Source organism: Columba livia, chromosome 5 (genome assembly GCF_036013475.1).
Source record: "Columba livia isolate bColLiv1 breed racing homer chromosome 5, bColLiv1.pat.W.v2, whole genome shotgun sequence".
Classification (NCBI taxonomy): domain Eukaryota; kingdom Metazoa; phylum Chordata; class Aves; order Columbiformes; family Columbidae; genus Columba; species Columba livia.
This window is the reverse complement of record NC_088606.1, coordinates 53427274-53441833: the sequence shown is the minus strand read 5'-3', so window position 1 is coordinate 53441833 and position 14560 is coordinate 53427274. Positions and strand designations below refer to the sequence as shown.

The 14560-nt window shown below is 45.7% G+C and overlaps 1 protein-coding gene across 1 annotated transcript in view; it reads left to right on the top strand.

Annotated features, from left to right (window-relative positions):
* Window positions 1-6018: 6018 nt before the first annotated feature.
* Window positions 6019-14560, top strand: part of OSBPL5 (oxysterol binding protein like 5) — a 187661-nt gene continuing 179119 nt past the window's right edge. The window contains exons 1-2 of the mRNA XM_065065193.1: window positions 6019-6177; window positions 10647-11454. Of these exons, the coding sequence (XP_064921265.1) occupies window positions 11440-11454 (15 nt within the window). The 5' untranslated portion in view covers window positions 6019-6177; window positions 10647-11439. The remainder of the gene's footprint in view (window positions 6178-10646; window positions 11455-14560) is intronic.

Below are 14560 nucleotides of genomic sequence, written 5' to 3'. Positions count from 1 at the left end.
AAGCCCAGCAATAGCCTGACAATGTCAAACAGTCCTTTGCTTCCTTGGGAAGCGCTCTTACACTTGAGTCTTGTTGATATCTAGACATTATCTGATGGTGCACATAGTCCAAGCTGTAAGGGCTCTGGCTGGGACCAGCCTGGGGCTGGTTTATTGGCTGTGTTCTCATTTCCCAGGTTATCAGTCTGCTCTGCAGCTGTTCCTGGCTATAATGGATTTATAGGATGCTGAACACCGTGCAGATACATCAATAGAGACAGCAAACAACAAAATGCTTGCTCATACTGCTCAATATGTGTAACAGTTAAAAGGCTATTTCAGTTAATGGATCTGTTTATGTGTGTGTGTGTAGCACTAACTGTGATTTTTCTGGGCCTTTTTTTACATAGGTCCTTAGGGAGGTTTTAAATGCACTTTTTAAAGCATCCGGCAACATCTGCTGAGTTACTTTTGGCTTTTTCTGTCTCCAGACTGAAATACAGTGGGATTTGAATGCAAAGCTCTAATGATAGATAGATATTTTTACAAGCACTGCCATAGCGGATATGGGTGTGTGAGGGAGCTTCAGCAAATGCTCTCAATCTCCTGGAAGGTGTATCTAAAACTGCTCAGTTTACAAACCCTTCCGCCTTGGAACGAGGAATAAATCAAAACCAAAACTAACACTTAGGCTGAACTAACCAGAACTAATACTTAGGGCTACAAATTTGGTGAAGGGTTTGGAGAGGAAGCCATATGAGGAGGGGTTAAAGTCACTTGGTTTATTCAGCCTGGAGGAGACTGAGGGGACACCTCATGGTGGCTACAGCTTCCTCACAAGGGGAGGAGGAGAGGCAGGTGCCAAACTCTTCTTTAGTGATCAGCAACAGAACCTGAGGGAATGGCAGGAAGATACGCCAGGGGAGGTTTAGGTTGAACATTAGGAAAAGGTTCTTCACCCAGAGGGTGGTGGAGCACTGGAACAGGCTCCCCAGGGAGGTGTCACAGCCCCAAGCCCGACAGTGTTCAAGAAGAGACTGGACAACACCCTCAGACACATGGTGTGAACTGTGGGGTTGTCCTGTGCAGGGACAGGAGTTGGACTCGACGATCCTTGTGGGACCTTTCCAACTCAGGACATTCTATGATTCTATGAATTCACATCCAAACTTCTCGTGCTCATATATCAGCACCAGTCCTGTGGAAGTCATTCTCTGAGCAGGGCCTGGTGGGGCTGAACGGCTCTCAGCTGCTGCCCCCAGGCCTGGGCGATGCTCCCAGCACTGGCAGTGACAGGCCATGGTGGCACAAGCAGGAGGAAAGCTAAGCTCTAGAAACCATTTGTAGCTTGGTTACCAAAATCCTGAGAAAAATTTCTGAACAAGAAAGATCAACCAAACCTTTAAAACCATTGTAATTTAATAATAAGCCATGTCTAAAGCTATCAGGCTGTTCTTCCTCTGCATGATGGTCTCCTAAAAGGTGACTGAGATGCCAGCAAAATATATTTCATAGTGTTAGCCGCAGTGAGACCATCAATATTTTCATTTGTCAAACTCACTGCCAACATGTTAGTACCAGTCATGTTATTTCCACTAAGACACTTGATATTGCCACTTGGTATTTTGAAAATGAGCTTTTTAGGATTTTAGAAAGCATCGCCTTTAAAAAAAAGCCACCAAAGATTTGAACAGTTCCACAGTAACTGAAAAAAAACCTTTGTGAAATTATTTCCATTTTATTTTTTCACCATTTGGACATTTTTTAAAGATGAACAATGACTGTTTCAATCAGGATTAAGAGTATATTATATTTTTGTTTCTCTACAATGTTTTGTAGCAAGGGAACTGAAATACTGAGAAATCCAAAGAAAGCACAGATTTCAGTCACATGACATTAACCCTGCACTGCTACCCTTGCAAGATGGACAAGAGAGAGAACTGACGCATACCCAGAACAAACATCTTGCACAGGCCCTTTGCAAATCGAGTTTACTTTGTTTTTTTGAGCAAAACTAAGAACCCAGTTAGAAAATGTGTGACAGAGAATAGGGAATCTGAATATATATGGATATCAATCAGCAATATCCCTCTAAACTCTCTGCAGATGGTAACCTGAACTATCTAGAAGGGAAGACAAATTTCCGTAACAGTGATAGCTCTCCTATATGCAGATTTTAGTATTGAAATAGGTCAATACATGTAAGATGCATTTTTTCCACAGTATTCTCTCACCTGATTTATAGATTTGAGTCAGGGCATTCTTCTTAAGCAGCTGTGGAAAGTATATGCTTTTTCCTGAAGAGCGTTGCACTGAGCCATCCACTGTGTGTATTTAGGTACTCAACTTTCCATTTCACAGACAGTAATTAGAGGATGTTTCAAATTTTTTTTACCTCTAACCAACTTATTCCAATAAGTAAGTTTGCATGGATGGGTAGGCTGAAATTTTACAAGTCGGTCTGAGGAAAACAAAATGTTGTTACCAAACCGGAGCTTTAAGGTGCTCTCAAAGTCACTGACCTGAAATTACATTAGAGGTACATGGAAGTATTAATTCTATTCTATAGAATGTAGCCAGGTGGTTCCAGATGAAAAATGATTGTAGCGGCAATTTACTACATGAAGTGATCAATGTGTTGTAAGTGCTTTTACTAGGTAGAGCCAGAACCTATGTGAAAACACAACCACCAGCACCGTTGTCTGCAGAGGATGCTCTCACTGCGCAACACTGCAATTTTTCCCAGAATTGGTCTTCCACTCAGTGAACATTTCAAATTTCAGGGACTTCGCTATTTATTTTAATTTTGCAAAAGGGAGGATGGCTCTAGGGGAGTCAAGCTGGCTGCTTTCTGGGCTGCAGACAGAGCTGCTGAGGAGTGAAGGGCCATCTCCTGATGAGAGTTTGCAATCAATGACGTGACCCGAGGCAGGAGATAAATATAACCAGCAGCTGAGTGAGGTGAAAGACAGCAGTGTGGTGAACATGGTCACTCTAATAAGCAGCACTTGCTACCATTTTCTGGACTTCTTCGATACAAAATTTTTCTGAGGCTCTTGAAGGCAGTGTTGCAAAATGTCCACAAGTAGTTTCTTTCTGGAAAATGGGTGGAGGGAGATTAAAATCAGAGGAATTAGTGGGTGGTTCAAAGCCCGGACAATGACTGCTGGTATCATTAACAAAGACACACAGCCTCCTATGAAATACCACGAAAAAGACTGGCAAAATGAACTGACATCTTCACCAGCAACTGCACTGTGGGGCTGAACTGCTTTCCTGTGCATTGGGAGAAGCAGAATGCGTTCTTGCTGTGCCGGAGCCGAGGGGCTGTGATGGGGAAAACCTACATGTTTCGCTGCAGGTGTACAGCGCAAATGTTTGCAGAAGTGAGGCTGTGGTGCTTCTTCTTGTTTCATGCAACACAGAAGGGAAAAAATAAAGAATTTCCACATAGTTAAATAATTCCATAACAACTAATATAACATCGTAAAAACCTGGGACTGTACCAGAAACCAGCAGGCAAACAGCAGGGTGAGATTAGCGTGGAGTCTCTCATCAGCCTCCGTAGGGAAGGCATCACGCTCTAAGCTGACAGAGGCCTTTTAACTCTGCTGGCATGTAAGGAAAATTCTTACATGCTAATAGTCAAATTATGATTTCCCATGATTGAAAGGCAGGAGCTGCTAAGCATGACAAAGCGAGCTTCCCCTGCTCACCAGGACATCTGCCAGCGCTGCGATCAAATCATGGCTTTCCTTGGCCCACAGTCAGGAGCAAACTGTATATTCTTGATCAAAAGCGCAGTCTGCTTGGGTGGAGACTGTTTAATTATTGGTGACAAATCTGACAAAAGTCTTCTGAAGTGACAGCCTCGGGATGGCTCAGTGTTTGCATATCAGGGAATTGACTAATTACAGCAAAATAACCTCAGCAATGAAACCGAAACGTAAGGTGGGAGTCAGAGCTGTGCAAAGTCGCAGGCAGCAGGTGGTCAGGCTGGGGGACCTTGTGGGTGCTAAAGGCCATGGGTGGAGTAAGAAACATTTGGGGTAGATCAGTCATCTGAGGATGTGCCTGGCTTCTAGATCTGCTTCTTGCTACGCAAAATCAGCTGAGGAGCCAGCCCAAAAAGTTGCAGTGATGAGAGCAGCGCTTCACTGTAGTGCCTTGCCAGCCTTGCAAAGGACTGGCAGGGCTCTATCTGCCCATCACAGGCCAGTTCCCAGGAGGAGCCAAGCAGATCCACGGCACAGAATCCAGGAGACGCAACAGGGCTGCGAAGGGTGGGAAAACCCAGAATAACTCATCCAGTTAACTGAAATGCCAACTACTCCTAAGTAACTTCACAGCAAAGGCAGAAAGCAAAGAGAAACCATGGTGATGATTAGAGTCTTGCTTCACCCGGGCAAATCTCCCTGCCCTGGAAGCTGGCTGGTTTAGCTCCCAGGAAGGGTTTAGGAGCAGCTCTGCTGGCAAACCAAACCCAGGCAGCACCCTGAGTGTGGCAGCAGGCCTGCTGCCCGTACCGGGTGTGGGGAGGACTCATTTCAAAGGGTGGAAGTTGCAGCGCCCAGATGGATTCCCCTTTGGCAGCAGATGAAAGCTGTGTGGTTTCAGAACAAAGAGCTCGATTTTTGCATGTAGGAAATTAAGAGATCAGCTGTATAATGTTATGCAAGCTGGAGGGGAAGCCTTAAAAGTTAAAAAAAGCACATTATACTTGATGCATGTGCTGGTGATGCTGACTGAGGTGTTCTGTGCTAACTGAACTTGCAGCACAGCGCAGGTGAGGGCTCCGGGCCAGCAGAACAGCGGTCACAGCAGATTTATACCTCTCTACACTGCAACACACCACTGTTACTAAAAGGAGGAGAAAGGGGGTTTTAACAAAAATCTGTTTATGGCTGTTTGGAAATGGGGGCTGGAATAAAACACAAGCAATGGTATCTGGTACTTAAACTACAGAAGCCAGTAATAATTTCTTTCTTTTCCTCAGTTTGGCTGGGCCTATGGACTTGCATACTGGAGAGCTGACTTGGAAGGACAAGACTGGCACCAAAGGTTTTCTTCATGGCTCCCATGCACGATCCTACTGAGCACATACATGAGATAAGCAGGACTCCCGTGGCACCAGCAGTTGAGAACAGCTTTTAAGATAACGGCTCACAGAAAAAGCCATTGTGCTGTACACAGCAGTACCTTATTCCATGGTTTTATACATAAGAGCACGGTGAAAACAGTGGGCTAATCGCAGAGGTGGTTCTCCTGTGGAATATGTACCTGTGACCCTGAGGGAACACACCTGGAGGCACGAAGATGTGGAGAAACCAAAGTGGACTCAGGAGAGTGAAACACACAGGAAAACTGACCACAGAAACAAGTACAGCAAATCTAAAGAAGAATAAATAGCAGAGAGACAATCATAAAGCTAGCAGGAGAGAAAAGAACGAGTGCAACGCTTATACTTTGATAAATAATTACATGCAACGGGTTGACCTTGGCTGGCTGGAGACCCCCTCTCTCTCACCACTTTCTCCAACTGGACTGGGGAGAAGAGGAGGTAAAAATCCTGCGGGCTGAAATAAAGACAGGGAGACTGCCTACCAATTACTGCCATGGGCAAAATGGCTCTGTTTCTCACTCTCAAAACCTATTTTAGTCCACAATACATTAATTTTCCCTAAATAAAGACAAATTAAAACACACACGCACCGCTTCACCCCAGGCTCACCTCAGCTCCTTTCCCCCCCAGCGCCGCCGCCCGGGAGGCGCAGGGTGAGCGCAGCGGGGCCGGGGCCGCCACAACGGTCCCTCCCGCGCTCCCGCCACAACGGTCCTTCCCGCGCTCCCGCCTCCACACAGCCCGGGCGGCGGGAGGGGGATCCCGGCTCCGCTGGCCCGAGCTGCCCCCTCCCTCCTCCCCTCCGGCGGGGCTGTTCCGCACACCATTCCCCTCGCTCCTCGCTGCCTGGGTGGCACAGGGCTCTCTCTGGAGAACGTTTACCCGAGGAGCCCCCAGCTCCCCTGCCCGGCCGGGCGGTGCCCGGTGGCGCAGCCGTGTGGAACCGGCTGGAACCGGCTGTCCCGCTCCTCACAGCGGCCGCCCTCGCTGCCAAACCCGGGAACCAACACCTGGTGTGGACCTTCTCTTGTGTCACCCAGCGTGTAGGACCGCCTCACTCAGACACGTCCCTCAAGGTAGAAATGAAGATGTTGCTGATGGAAACACAGAGTCCCATCCCAGGCGAGAGCTCCCTCAGCGGGGCGGGCGGGGCTGAGGGGAGGTTGTTCCACCCTCGCACCGCGGGGTCCGGGGCACATGTAGGTGGCTGCGCCACCGCACTTTTTAGGAGTACACGCGGCTCTCCCCAGCCCACAGCATCTGCTGAAGGGGCAGGAGGATTGTCGGGGAGCCTACAGGGATGCAGACATTCCCCTGCAGCAGCCTCCTGCGCTAGCACAGCGCTTCTTCACCTGCCCGATGTCTGAACCAGACCGGGTGGTAATCAGGCTGGATTTGGGTTTCTGTGGCTGAAGTTCCCAAAGCCCACAGCTGCACCAGGCCCCAGGCTCATACCCTGGAGGGGATGAAGGGTTTGGGGTGATGAATTGTGCAGACTGATCCTTGTGCAAGGGGAAGGGGGTGAAGATGGAGGGATTAATGAATAATTTAAACACTGAGACAGGGTAGCATACATAATGCATGATAAATTAGTCCAAGCGCAGCAGAGGAAGCATGGGTAAAGTTTGTTTCAACGAGCATAAAATTAGATGTGACTAGATATTTATGCCAGAACAGCTGTTTGTTAAAGTTTTTCATTTATTTATACAGTTTTCCTCCCCCTCACGGTTAGGGGTTCTGCCCAGGGTAGGACAGGAATCAGCAAGTGAACTGGAAAATAAATTGGGTTCCTGCTGTGTCCCAGGCCAGCACACTCCCTGCCTGGGAGATCTCCCTCCTTGCTTAGTGCTCGGCTTTCCTATTTGATAATCTGATGCAATATTTCCCGTGCTGAGAGTCAGCCTGGTTGTTTGGGCTGCAGTTTGATTGAAGTTAAGGCGGATAGGATAATGCTCATAATTCCATGGAAACCGAAAGGCCCGTGTTGACTCACTCCAGCCTTTTCTGATCCCAGTTTCCCCAAATGCCTTCTTCCTTCCAAACTGTGTTTGCTGTTACAATATAAATTATTTAAGGTTTTAGATGCTCCATTTGTTACAGATGGTAATGAGACTGCCAACCAGAGGTCATTAATTCTGTACTGCAGTGTCAAACTGATTTAAGGGGTGTGTGTGTGTGTAAATAAAAATCTAGTCCTTTCCTTTGTTTAAACAAACCTGGCAAGTCTGTTCAAATTTGGTTTTCCTCTAAATAACACTAAAGGCCAAAAGCTGCATTATTAGACTTGCAAAGTTGCTTCATCTGAATTGGGAGTTCTGAGCAGTGTGACTTTTTTTTTTTCACTGTGAATCACTTAAGGTCTCCTTTCCTGTGTTAACATATAAGCTGGCGTTTGTCATGATAGATCACAGGACACCATACACAGAAGGTGTTTATTACAGACAGCTGGTATAGCAACACAAAACCCCAGCTTTGACAGAGCTGGCTTCACCCCTTCTGTTCATCCTGGGCTGCACCTGGAGTAGGATTGTGTGAAGCCACCAGGAGCTGAGCACTAAGCCTTTCCCACCGTTGCTGCACCCTTCACACACAGGCTTACTGAAACACCCGTCTTTCGATGTTGTCATTCCTTCCAGGCTCTGCCCACCCCAAAGCAGCCTCGCTCCTTAAAGCAAGAGCTGCTGGGTGTGCCTGCTCCAAGAGAGGGTATCCTGCTTCTCACAGGTGTAAACAATACACAGGGAAATAGTTTTCTCTTACTTTCCTCTAGGACTGATGTCTGTTTTCTGGTATGTATTGCAGTTCCTTGCCTAGGGACTGCACTTGGATTTCTCTGTGTTTCTGGAGGTGACAGAATAGTAACCTCAAGCAAGGACTGCTTAGACATGAGGTGTAGAAAAAACAGTCTGAGTTCTTCTAATTATTTTAAATTTTTTTCCTGCACATGCTCTTTCATCATTCCTTGCTAGAAAGACTGAAACTTTCCCACTGTCACTTGTGCACAAAGAAAGCATGAAAGGTTGACTACAAGGCAGCTGTCCCACAAAAATCAGTATGTTCTCTTTGAACATTAGAGGTCATCTATGTAATTAAAAATACATCTTTTAAAAAACATGCAAATACTGGGCCCATGAAATATGCAGATGCAGGGCATTGCTGTTAAAGGGCTAAGATTGCACAAGCCCTTCACTGAGGACATGCTGATGAAGCTGTATATTCACGTGCTGGAAGGGATGGGGAAGAGGGAAGCAGCTCTTGATCTTTTGTTACAGAGAAGCCCAGTGCAGTTTGAAAAGCCTTAGCTGTGACTACAAAGATATGCCTTCAATTCCTTGAAGTGCCGGAGGCTTCCTGCGTGCTGCTGGGCTACCCCAGTAGCAAGAAAGTAACGTAACTTTCCCAGAAGTAATGTCCTACTTCACAAAGCCATCCTAAGGATAAATGCACTACACAGAATAAAAATGGGCTATGGCCAGGCAAAGCGTAAGCATGCTACGGAAACTCCTCAGTGAGCAGGTTCTGCAGGTGAGCAGAGTTCTGCTTCTTTTGTTTTGGTTTGGTTTTTTTGGTAGAGTTTTTCCCCCTCAGCTTTTGCAGTGACTCACTGATTTGCATGGCCATTCATGTTATGGTTTCTGAAAAGCTTTGAGCACATGATTGTGATGATGAACTGCCCTGTCAGCCAACTCTAATTTAGTTAGATTTTTTTCTTTCCCTTCTCCTCCTTGTACCTTGATCTAGATGTGCCTTACCACTTTAAAAGTAAAGTGGGACACGGGGATGTGAGAGAGGAAAGGAAAATTTCTGAACTCCCTGCCCTGTTCCAAATTAATTAGAGCCAAAACCACCTCAAATATGTGAAGAAAGCAGCTTAGAAAATGGTCTCCATTACTGCATTTAAACAGTGCAACGAAGTTCATGATGAATGATAAACCAAATCCCGTGTTTGCAGCTCTCTGTGCAGTTTGACCACACTCCAAATACGCAGGAGGAGAAAGGTAGGTATTTACTGTGTTTCTAGCTCAATGTAACTTGCCACATAAATCAACCCAGTGCTTGCCAGTGGGATGGGAGATCAGCACAGCTGCCTGGCCAATTGATTTATTGGCTATATGAAAATGAAGAAGTTCCTGGAGGCAGGCTGCTGTGGTAACCTGCTTGGTGTCCCCCTCATTCGTATACCTCTGGTGTGGGCCCTGGCCTGCTGCTGACCTTGTGCTCTTTTTCCTAAAGGCGTGGGGGCTCCTCACTTGCTTGTCATGTTTCCTTTAGTTTCCTTAAGACAACAACTTACAGTAAGGATATGTCCTGCTCCTCTTTGCAGCCAGGACACTGTTTTGCTAAGCTGCTACTCAACAAGCCTCTTTCCACAGCACCGAGACCCCCTCTGAGGGAGCACCCAGCATGTAATTGCCTTCAGGGTGGTGTGTGCTCCCTGCCCAGCGCTGCCATTGAATGGGCAATATGGCAGCGTACAGTTGCTTCAGATAAAACTTCACTTTTTCCAAAGATACCAGAAGATTCCCAGCTGGAAGAAAGCCTGTGTGAATTGGCGTGGGTCTGTGCCAATTTACATCAAAGGAAAACTGAGATCATAAATGCTTGCACATGTAGCTTTCTAAGATCAGAGTACAAAGTCCAGGCTGTTGAATTCAGCTAGGCTGTGCGTCTGTGCTGCCTGATTTTAGCACTGTGGCTCTCTAGGAGCCTCTTTTCCAGCTCTAGTGTAACACAGCCTTCAGAGCTCTGGGGGTAACGTCTTTTGGTTGTGGTCCACCAAAGAGCTGTAGAATCACCATCTAAAGAGAGCAGAGGTAGCACTGTCTCGCATAAATAAGTAAAAATACATTCATATCAAACCAGGAGATTAAAGGCAATGGCACATGAAAGGAAAAGTGGTTATTTTTAATGACAGTCTTCTGACCCTATGCTAATACAACCCTTTTTTCCTTACTGTTTGCTATTTCATTTTTATTAAGAAACCTTTCATTTCAATACACAGTGTAGCTTTTTGCAAAGTCTTAACTTTCCAAGAGGTTGTCTGCACTACAGACATCTTTGTCCTCTAATACATGCAGTTGAGAGTATGTAATGTTACTGGTGACATCTGGATGGTATTTGCTTTACACTTGTGTCAGGAGACGGGAATAAATCTTGCTGGAAACGTGAGCCTTGGCCTGGTCTGCCCTCAGACTGGGTGGTGCATCAGCTTTGCAGATTAAGCACATTGATGCAAAACTTCTGTGGAAACGAGTCCAAACAGCTTTTACCTCAAAGAAGTTAGGAGAGGTAAATGCCAGCAAGGGAGCAAAACAGTGTGCAGAGGCCACCTGTGCCATTTCATAGCAAAATGGGTCATCTACTGTCAAAATATGCATTTTCAGACAGATGACATATAGTCCTGGTCTTCCTCCTAGTGTTAATTTTGAAGTAAAGACCTCCTAAGGCCATTCCTGACCTGATAACATGCAAAACTGGTCATCTTTAAGAGTTGCTGTAGGTTAGCTAACGCATACTAAGACTGACTTGTTTTTTGTTTTCTTAGTAAAGACAAGACCCACAGTTCCCTGGATGTCAGCCACCTCTGACTGCCACCTCTGCGAAGTTTTGTTCCATGCTGGGATATTTTGCTGCTGCTGTAGGACTGGCAGGGTGAAATCAAGGGCTCTTGCACATGTCAGTGGAGTCCAGGATGAGCACGTGGGTCCAAGGACAGGACAGCATCACACAGCCACTACAGCAGGTCCAGCTCTGGAAGATAAAATAGAGGTAATATTTCAGTGGTCTCCACACTACCTGCCACGAACAACACCTCTGTCCTCAAGTGAATGCTGAGTTGTTTGAGCAGTGATTCCCACCACCCTCTGCAAAGCTAGGTCTGATGCGATACCCACACCAGCAGTGGGAATTCATGGCTCTGGATTTTGCTATATTGCTTCCCAGCACATGAGGCAACTGCTTGACTGATTTCTTTACCCTTGTCAGTGTTCAGAATAGCTGTGCATCTATTTTAGCCAAGCAAGTCAAGTGCAAGTTGTTTTTCATGCAGGATGACTGCATACGGCAGCACAGGCAGGGGGAAGCTGGATTTTTGGAGAGCAGACCCTTAGTATCGCCTTCACTCTGATGCTGATTTTCTTCTTTATTGGCTGCTCCTGAGCCTGCAGCCGGAGGAACAGTCTCCTGTGGAACGGCAGCTTTAGACAATTTTATTGGCTGATGAATCTGATCTTGCCTGGCCACCTTCCAGAAACACTGACTTGCCCAAGATGAGAGTGAGAGGAAGGTTGCTCTGCCTGAGGCTGTAAACCAATTGTTTTGAGACCAACGTAACACCCATGCCTTGCTGCACAGTAAGTATATAAAGATAGGTCCGTATACACACATATGTATGTATAAAGTGCTTTATAATTGAATTGCTGACACAATTAAATGTGCAGCTCTGGCGGATTGCGTCTCATTTGCTGCTTAGTTTTGTGAAAATGTACTTGGTAAATTGCTTGCTGTCACAAAATGCTCAGTTAACTGTTGCAATGACCTAAGTTGAATCACTGCATTTGTCTCCTCTTCTGATTATTTCCTGTGCTGCAAGACATTGATTTAAGCTTTTTGCCATGAGAGAACAAAATACATACAGCTGCGAGATGTTGATCTTAAAATGTTTTTTTCAGCTTTATTCTTTTGCTAGTGGAAACTCAAAATACCAGAGCTGCTTGCTAGTATTTGCTCAAGTCTTCTGATAATTGCTGTTTAATCTTTCCCTTTATTTTTAAGGATAACTTCACTGAAGTTTGATGCTATGGATTGTTTTGCAAGTTGTGCTTTGCAACAGAGCAAAAATAGAGCAGAGCTAAGGAAGCTAACATTTTTTAATGTAACCCCAAAATGTGTGATGCTCAAAGTGGCAGCCTACTGCATTGCACCTACATCAGTTGGAAACAGCTCTCCAGATGAACATTTCTGGAAGAGCTTCCAAAACTATTGCTACCTAAGGAATTGATAGTTGACTCTCAGCACTAGAAGAGATTGAAGAAATGCAGCTTTTTCGACTGCAGCAGCTATGTAATATTTAAAGATGTAGCTAATCCTGAGAGCACAGCCTATCTGCTACTTCAGAAGTACTACCAAATATTTTAAGTCTCACTCTAACAACCTGCAGTGCCCCTAATAGCCAGGTGGAGTCGGAAAATGTGACTTTTGACAGCACTGGGAAACAACCTTTTATCATGGTACTTGTTCAAAACACCTCTCTCTAATATTTAATCATTCTTTGTTAGGAGAGGTGGGGGAGGAAGTGGGGTGGCAGTGTTTCCTGCAAACATCCCCACTGAGCATAGTGTGGGGACAATATAACATCTTCAGGACTAAGACAAATTATTAAATTTAAGATGAGTAATGTTATACACAGTCCACAAACACTTAGTGAGCTAGAACTTTCTGTACTCTTGGGCTGTGCTTAGTACAACTGTTTTGATGGCAAGGATGCTTTTCTTTGTTCTTCCTGAGCACCATGGGGGAACCTGAACAGCTTCATGACTTGCCTTGGCTGGAAGAGCTTTGCAGTACCATGCTGCCCTGGGATGCAATGGGTTGCTTAAGGAGCCAGAAATAGATGGAATTGTGCTGGCTATAGCCTCTTAAAATCACTTGCACTACAGCTGCCTTTCCAAGCTGCGGCGCTGTTATGTTTTGAGAGCTACGGGAAGAGGTCAGAGTAGGAGGGCCACGTTTTCCAGGTGGAGGAAAGACATGCTGTAGTTGTAGGGAAGAGTTTCCCCATTATTTCCAAGTAGGGAGGATGGGTGGCCTCATTTGGTGCAATTCCTGGCAGTATTTCAGCTGCAGGAGGAAATGACCTTGTTGAACTGGCTCTCATGACAAGGGCAATGGCAGTATAGGAAGTCATATAGCTCTGTTTTTGGTTGCGGTTATAAGAGTGAAATAAGGCTTTATCTTAATGAGAAATTATGTGGCAAATGTATTTTAGTATGACTTCGGTGCAATTGTGCCAGGTACCACTGACAAACTTTGGTGGTGTGTCTTCTAAACGTTCGTTTTGTTGGCCTTGTAAATAGTCAAAACTACTTTTTTGCTTGCTCCTGTGTTTCTGCTCTGCTCCTGCTCCCATTCTCACTGGCTGAGGCTTCCAAGGGAGCCATGGGAAGCTGACATTCATACTCATTTGATTTCAAACATCCCCTCTAGAAACCACAGGCACTGCCATTATATGGAAGGTGAGACTTCTGCAGAATGCAATCATCTAGTTTTAGAGATGTGTTTGTGATTTCCTGTGATTTTGTTGTGGAGTTTCAATTAGGGCTTGTTTCAGGTTAAGATTTGTGTTTAATATATGTGGAAAACGTAGAATTGACATACCGGCTTGGTACCTGTTCACCTTCCTGGAAAATTTATTTCTCTGAATGTCAGGCATGCATCTGTGAAGGTGCAAGCTGTGGCTGTTGTATTTATACTAAAAATGAAGGAAAAGGGAAGGAAACTGTCTATGAAGATGTGAATTCTGCTAGTTTAGGTTTAAATTAGAAGGATTTGAAAGCAACCTGTGGTAGAAATGGTTCTTTAGCGCTAAGCAGGATGCAGCATACCTGGAGGAGAATGCATGGTCCTCTTGAGTCTCCAGAGGGCTCCTTGATACCCTGTTGCCAGCATGCTGCTGGTGTGCTTCTGCCAGACAGCAATCATGCAAAAGCTAAATGCAGGCTGCTCATTTATTTTTTGAGCATTTGCAATAACTCTAGGTGCCACAACAGTTAAAGTGCTGGTGACTTCTGTCACTGTCAAGCCAAAGGTAAAGGTGGCCTCACTTCAAGCAGCCATGGAATGGATATCCATTCCTTGTGCCTGCGCTGTGCTGGTGGCCTCTGTCAGGAGTCCCTGGGAGCGAGGGTGGCTCAGGGCCTTGTGGCAGGGCAGGGGAGAAGGACAGGTCACATTGGATGCGTTGCTCTTTCCTGGCCTGCCCCACAGCTTGTAGAAGTGTGAAGGCCATGGCTGCAGCCAGCCTCAAAACAGAGTGGCAGATTTTGGCTGTTCTGCTGTCAGTCGTCTGCTGTGGTGCTCTGCACCTTAGTTGCCTCCCCCAACCTTGTAAATGTGCCAGGATCCTGATCTCTCATTTTTCTTGGAGTAGATAAAAGATAAGGGCAGTCTAGGTGCTGTCCTGCTGGTCACCCTCCCAGCTGCTATTTGCACCTGCAGCTGGGAAGTTGAGAAAGTCCTTGGTCTCCTGGGCAACAGCCAAAACCTCAGTAACTCCAAAACAGTCCAGTAACCGGAAGGAAAACATTATCTCTATCCCAGGAAAAAAGGCTGTTATCATATTATTATCATACTAAATCCAAAACAAAAGACTGTGCTAGCTACTGAAAAGAAGAAGAAGGAAATTAACTCAATCTCAGTAAAACCAGCACAAGGTGCAAAATAATTGATTTGTTTTTTGAT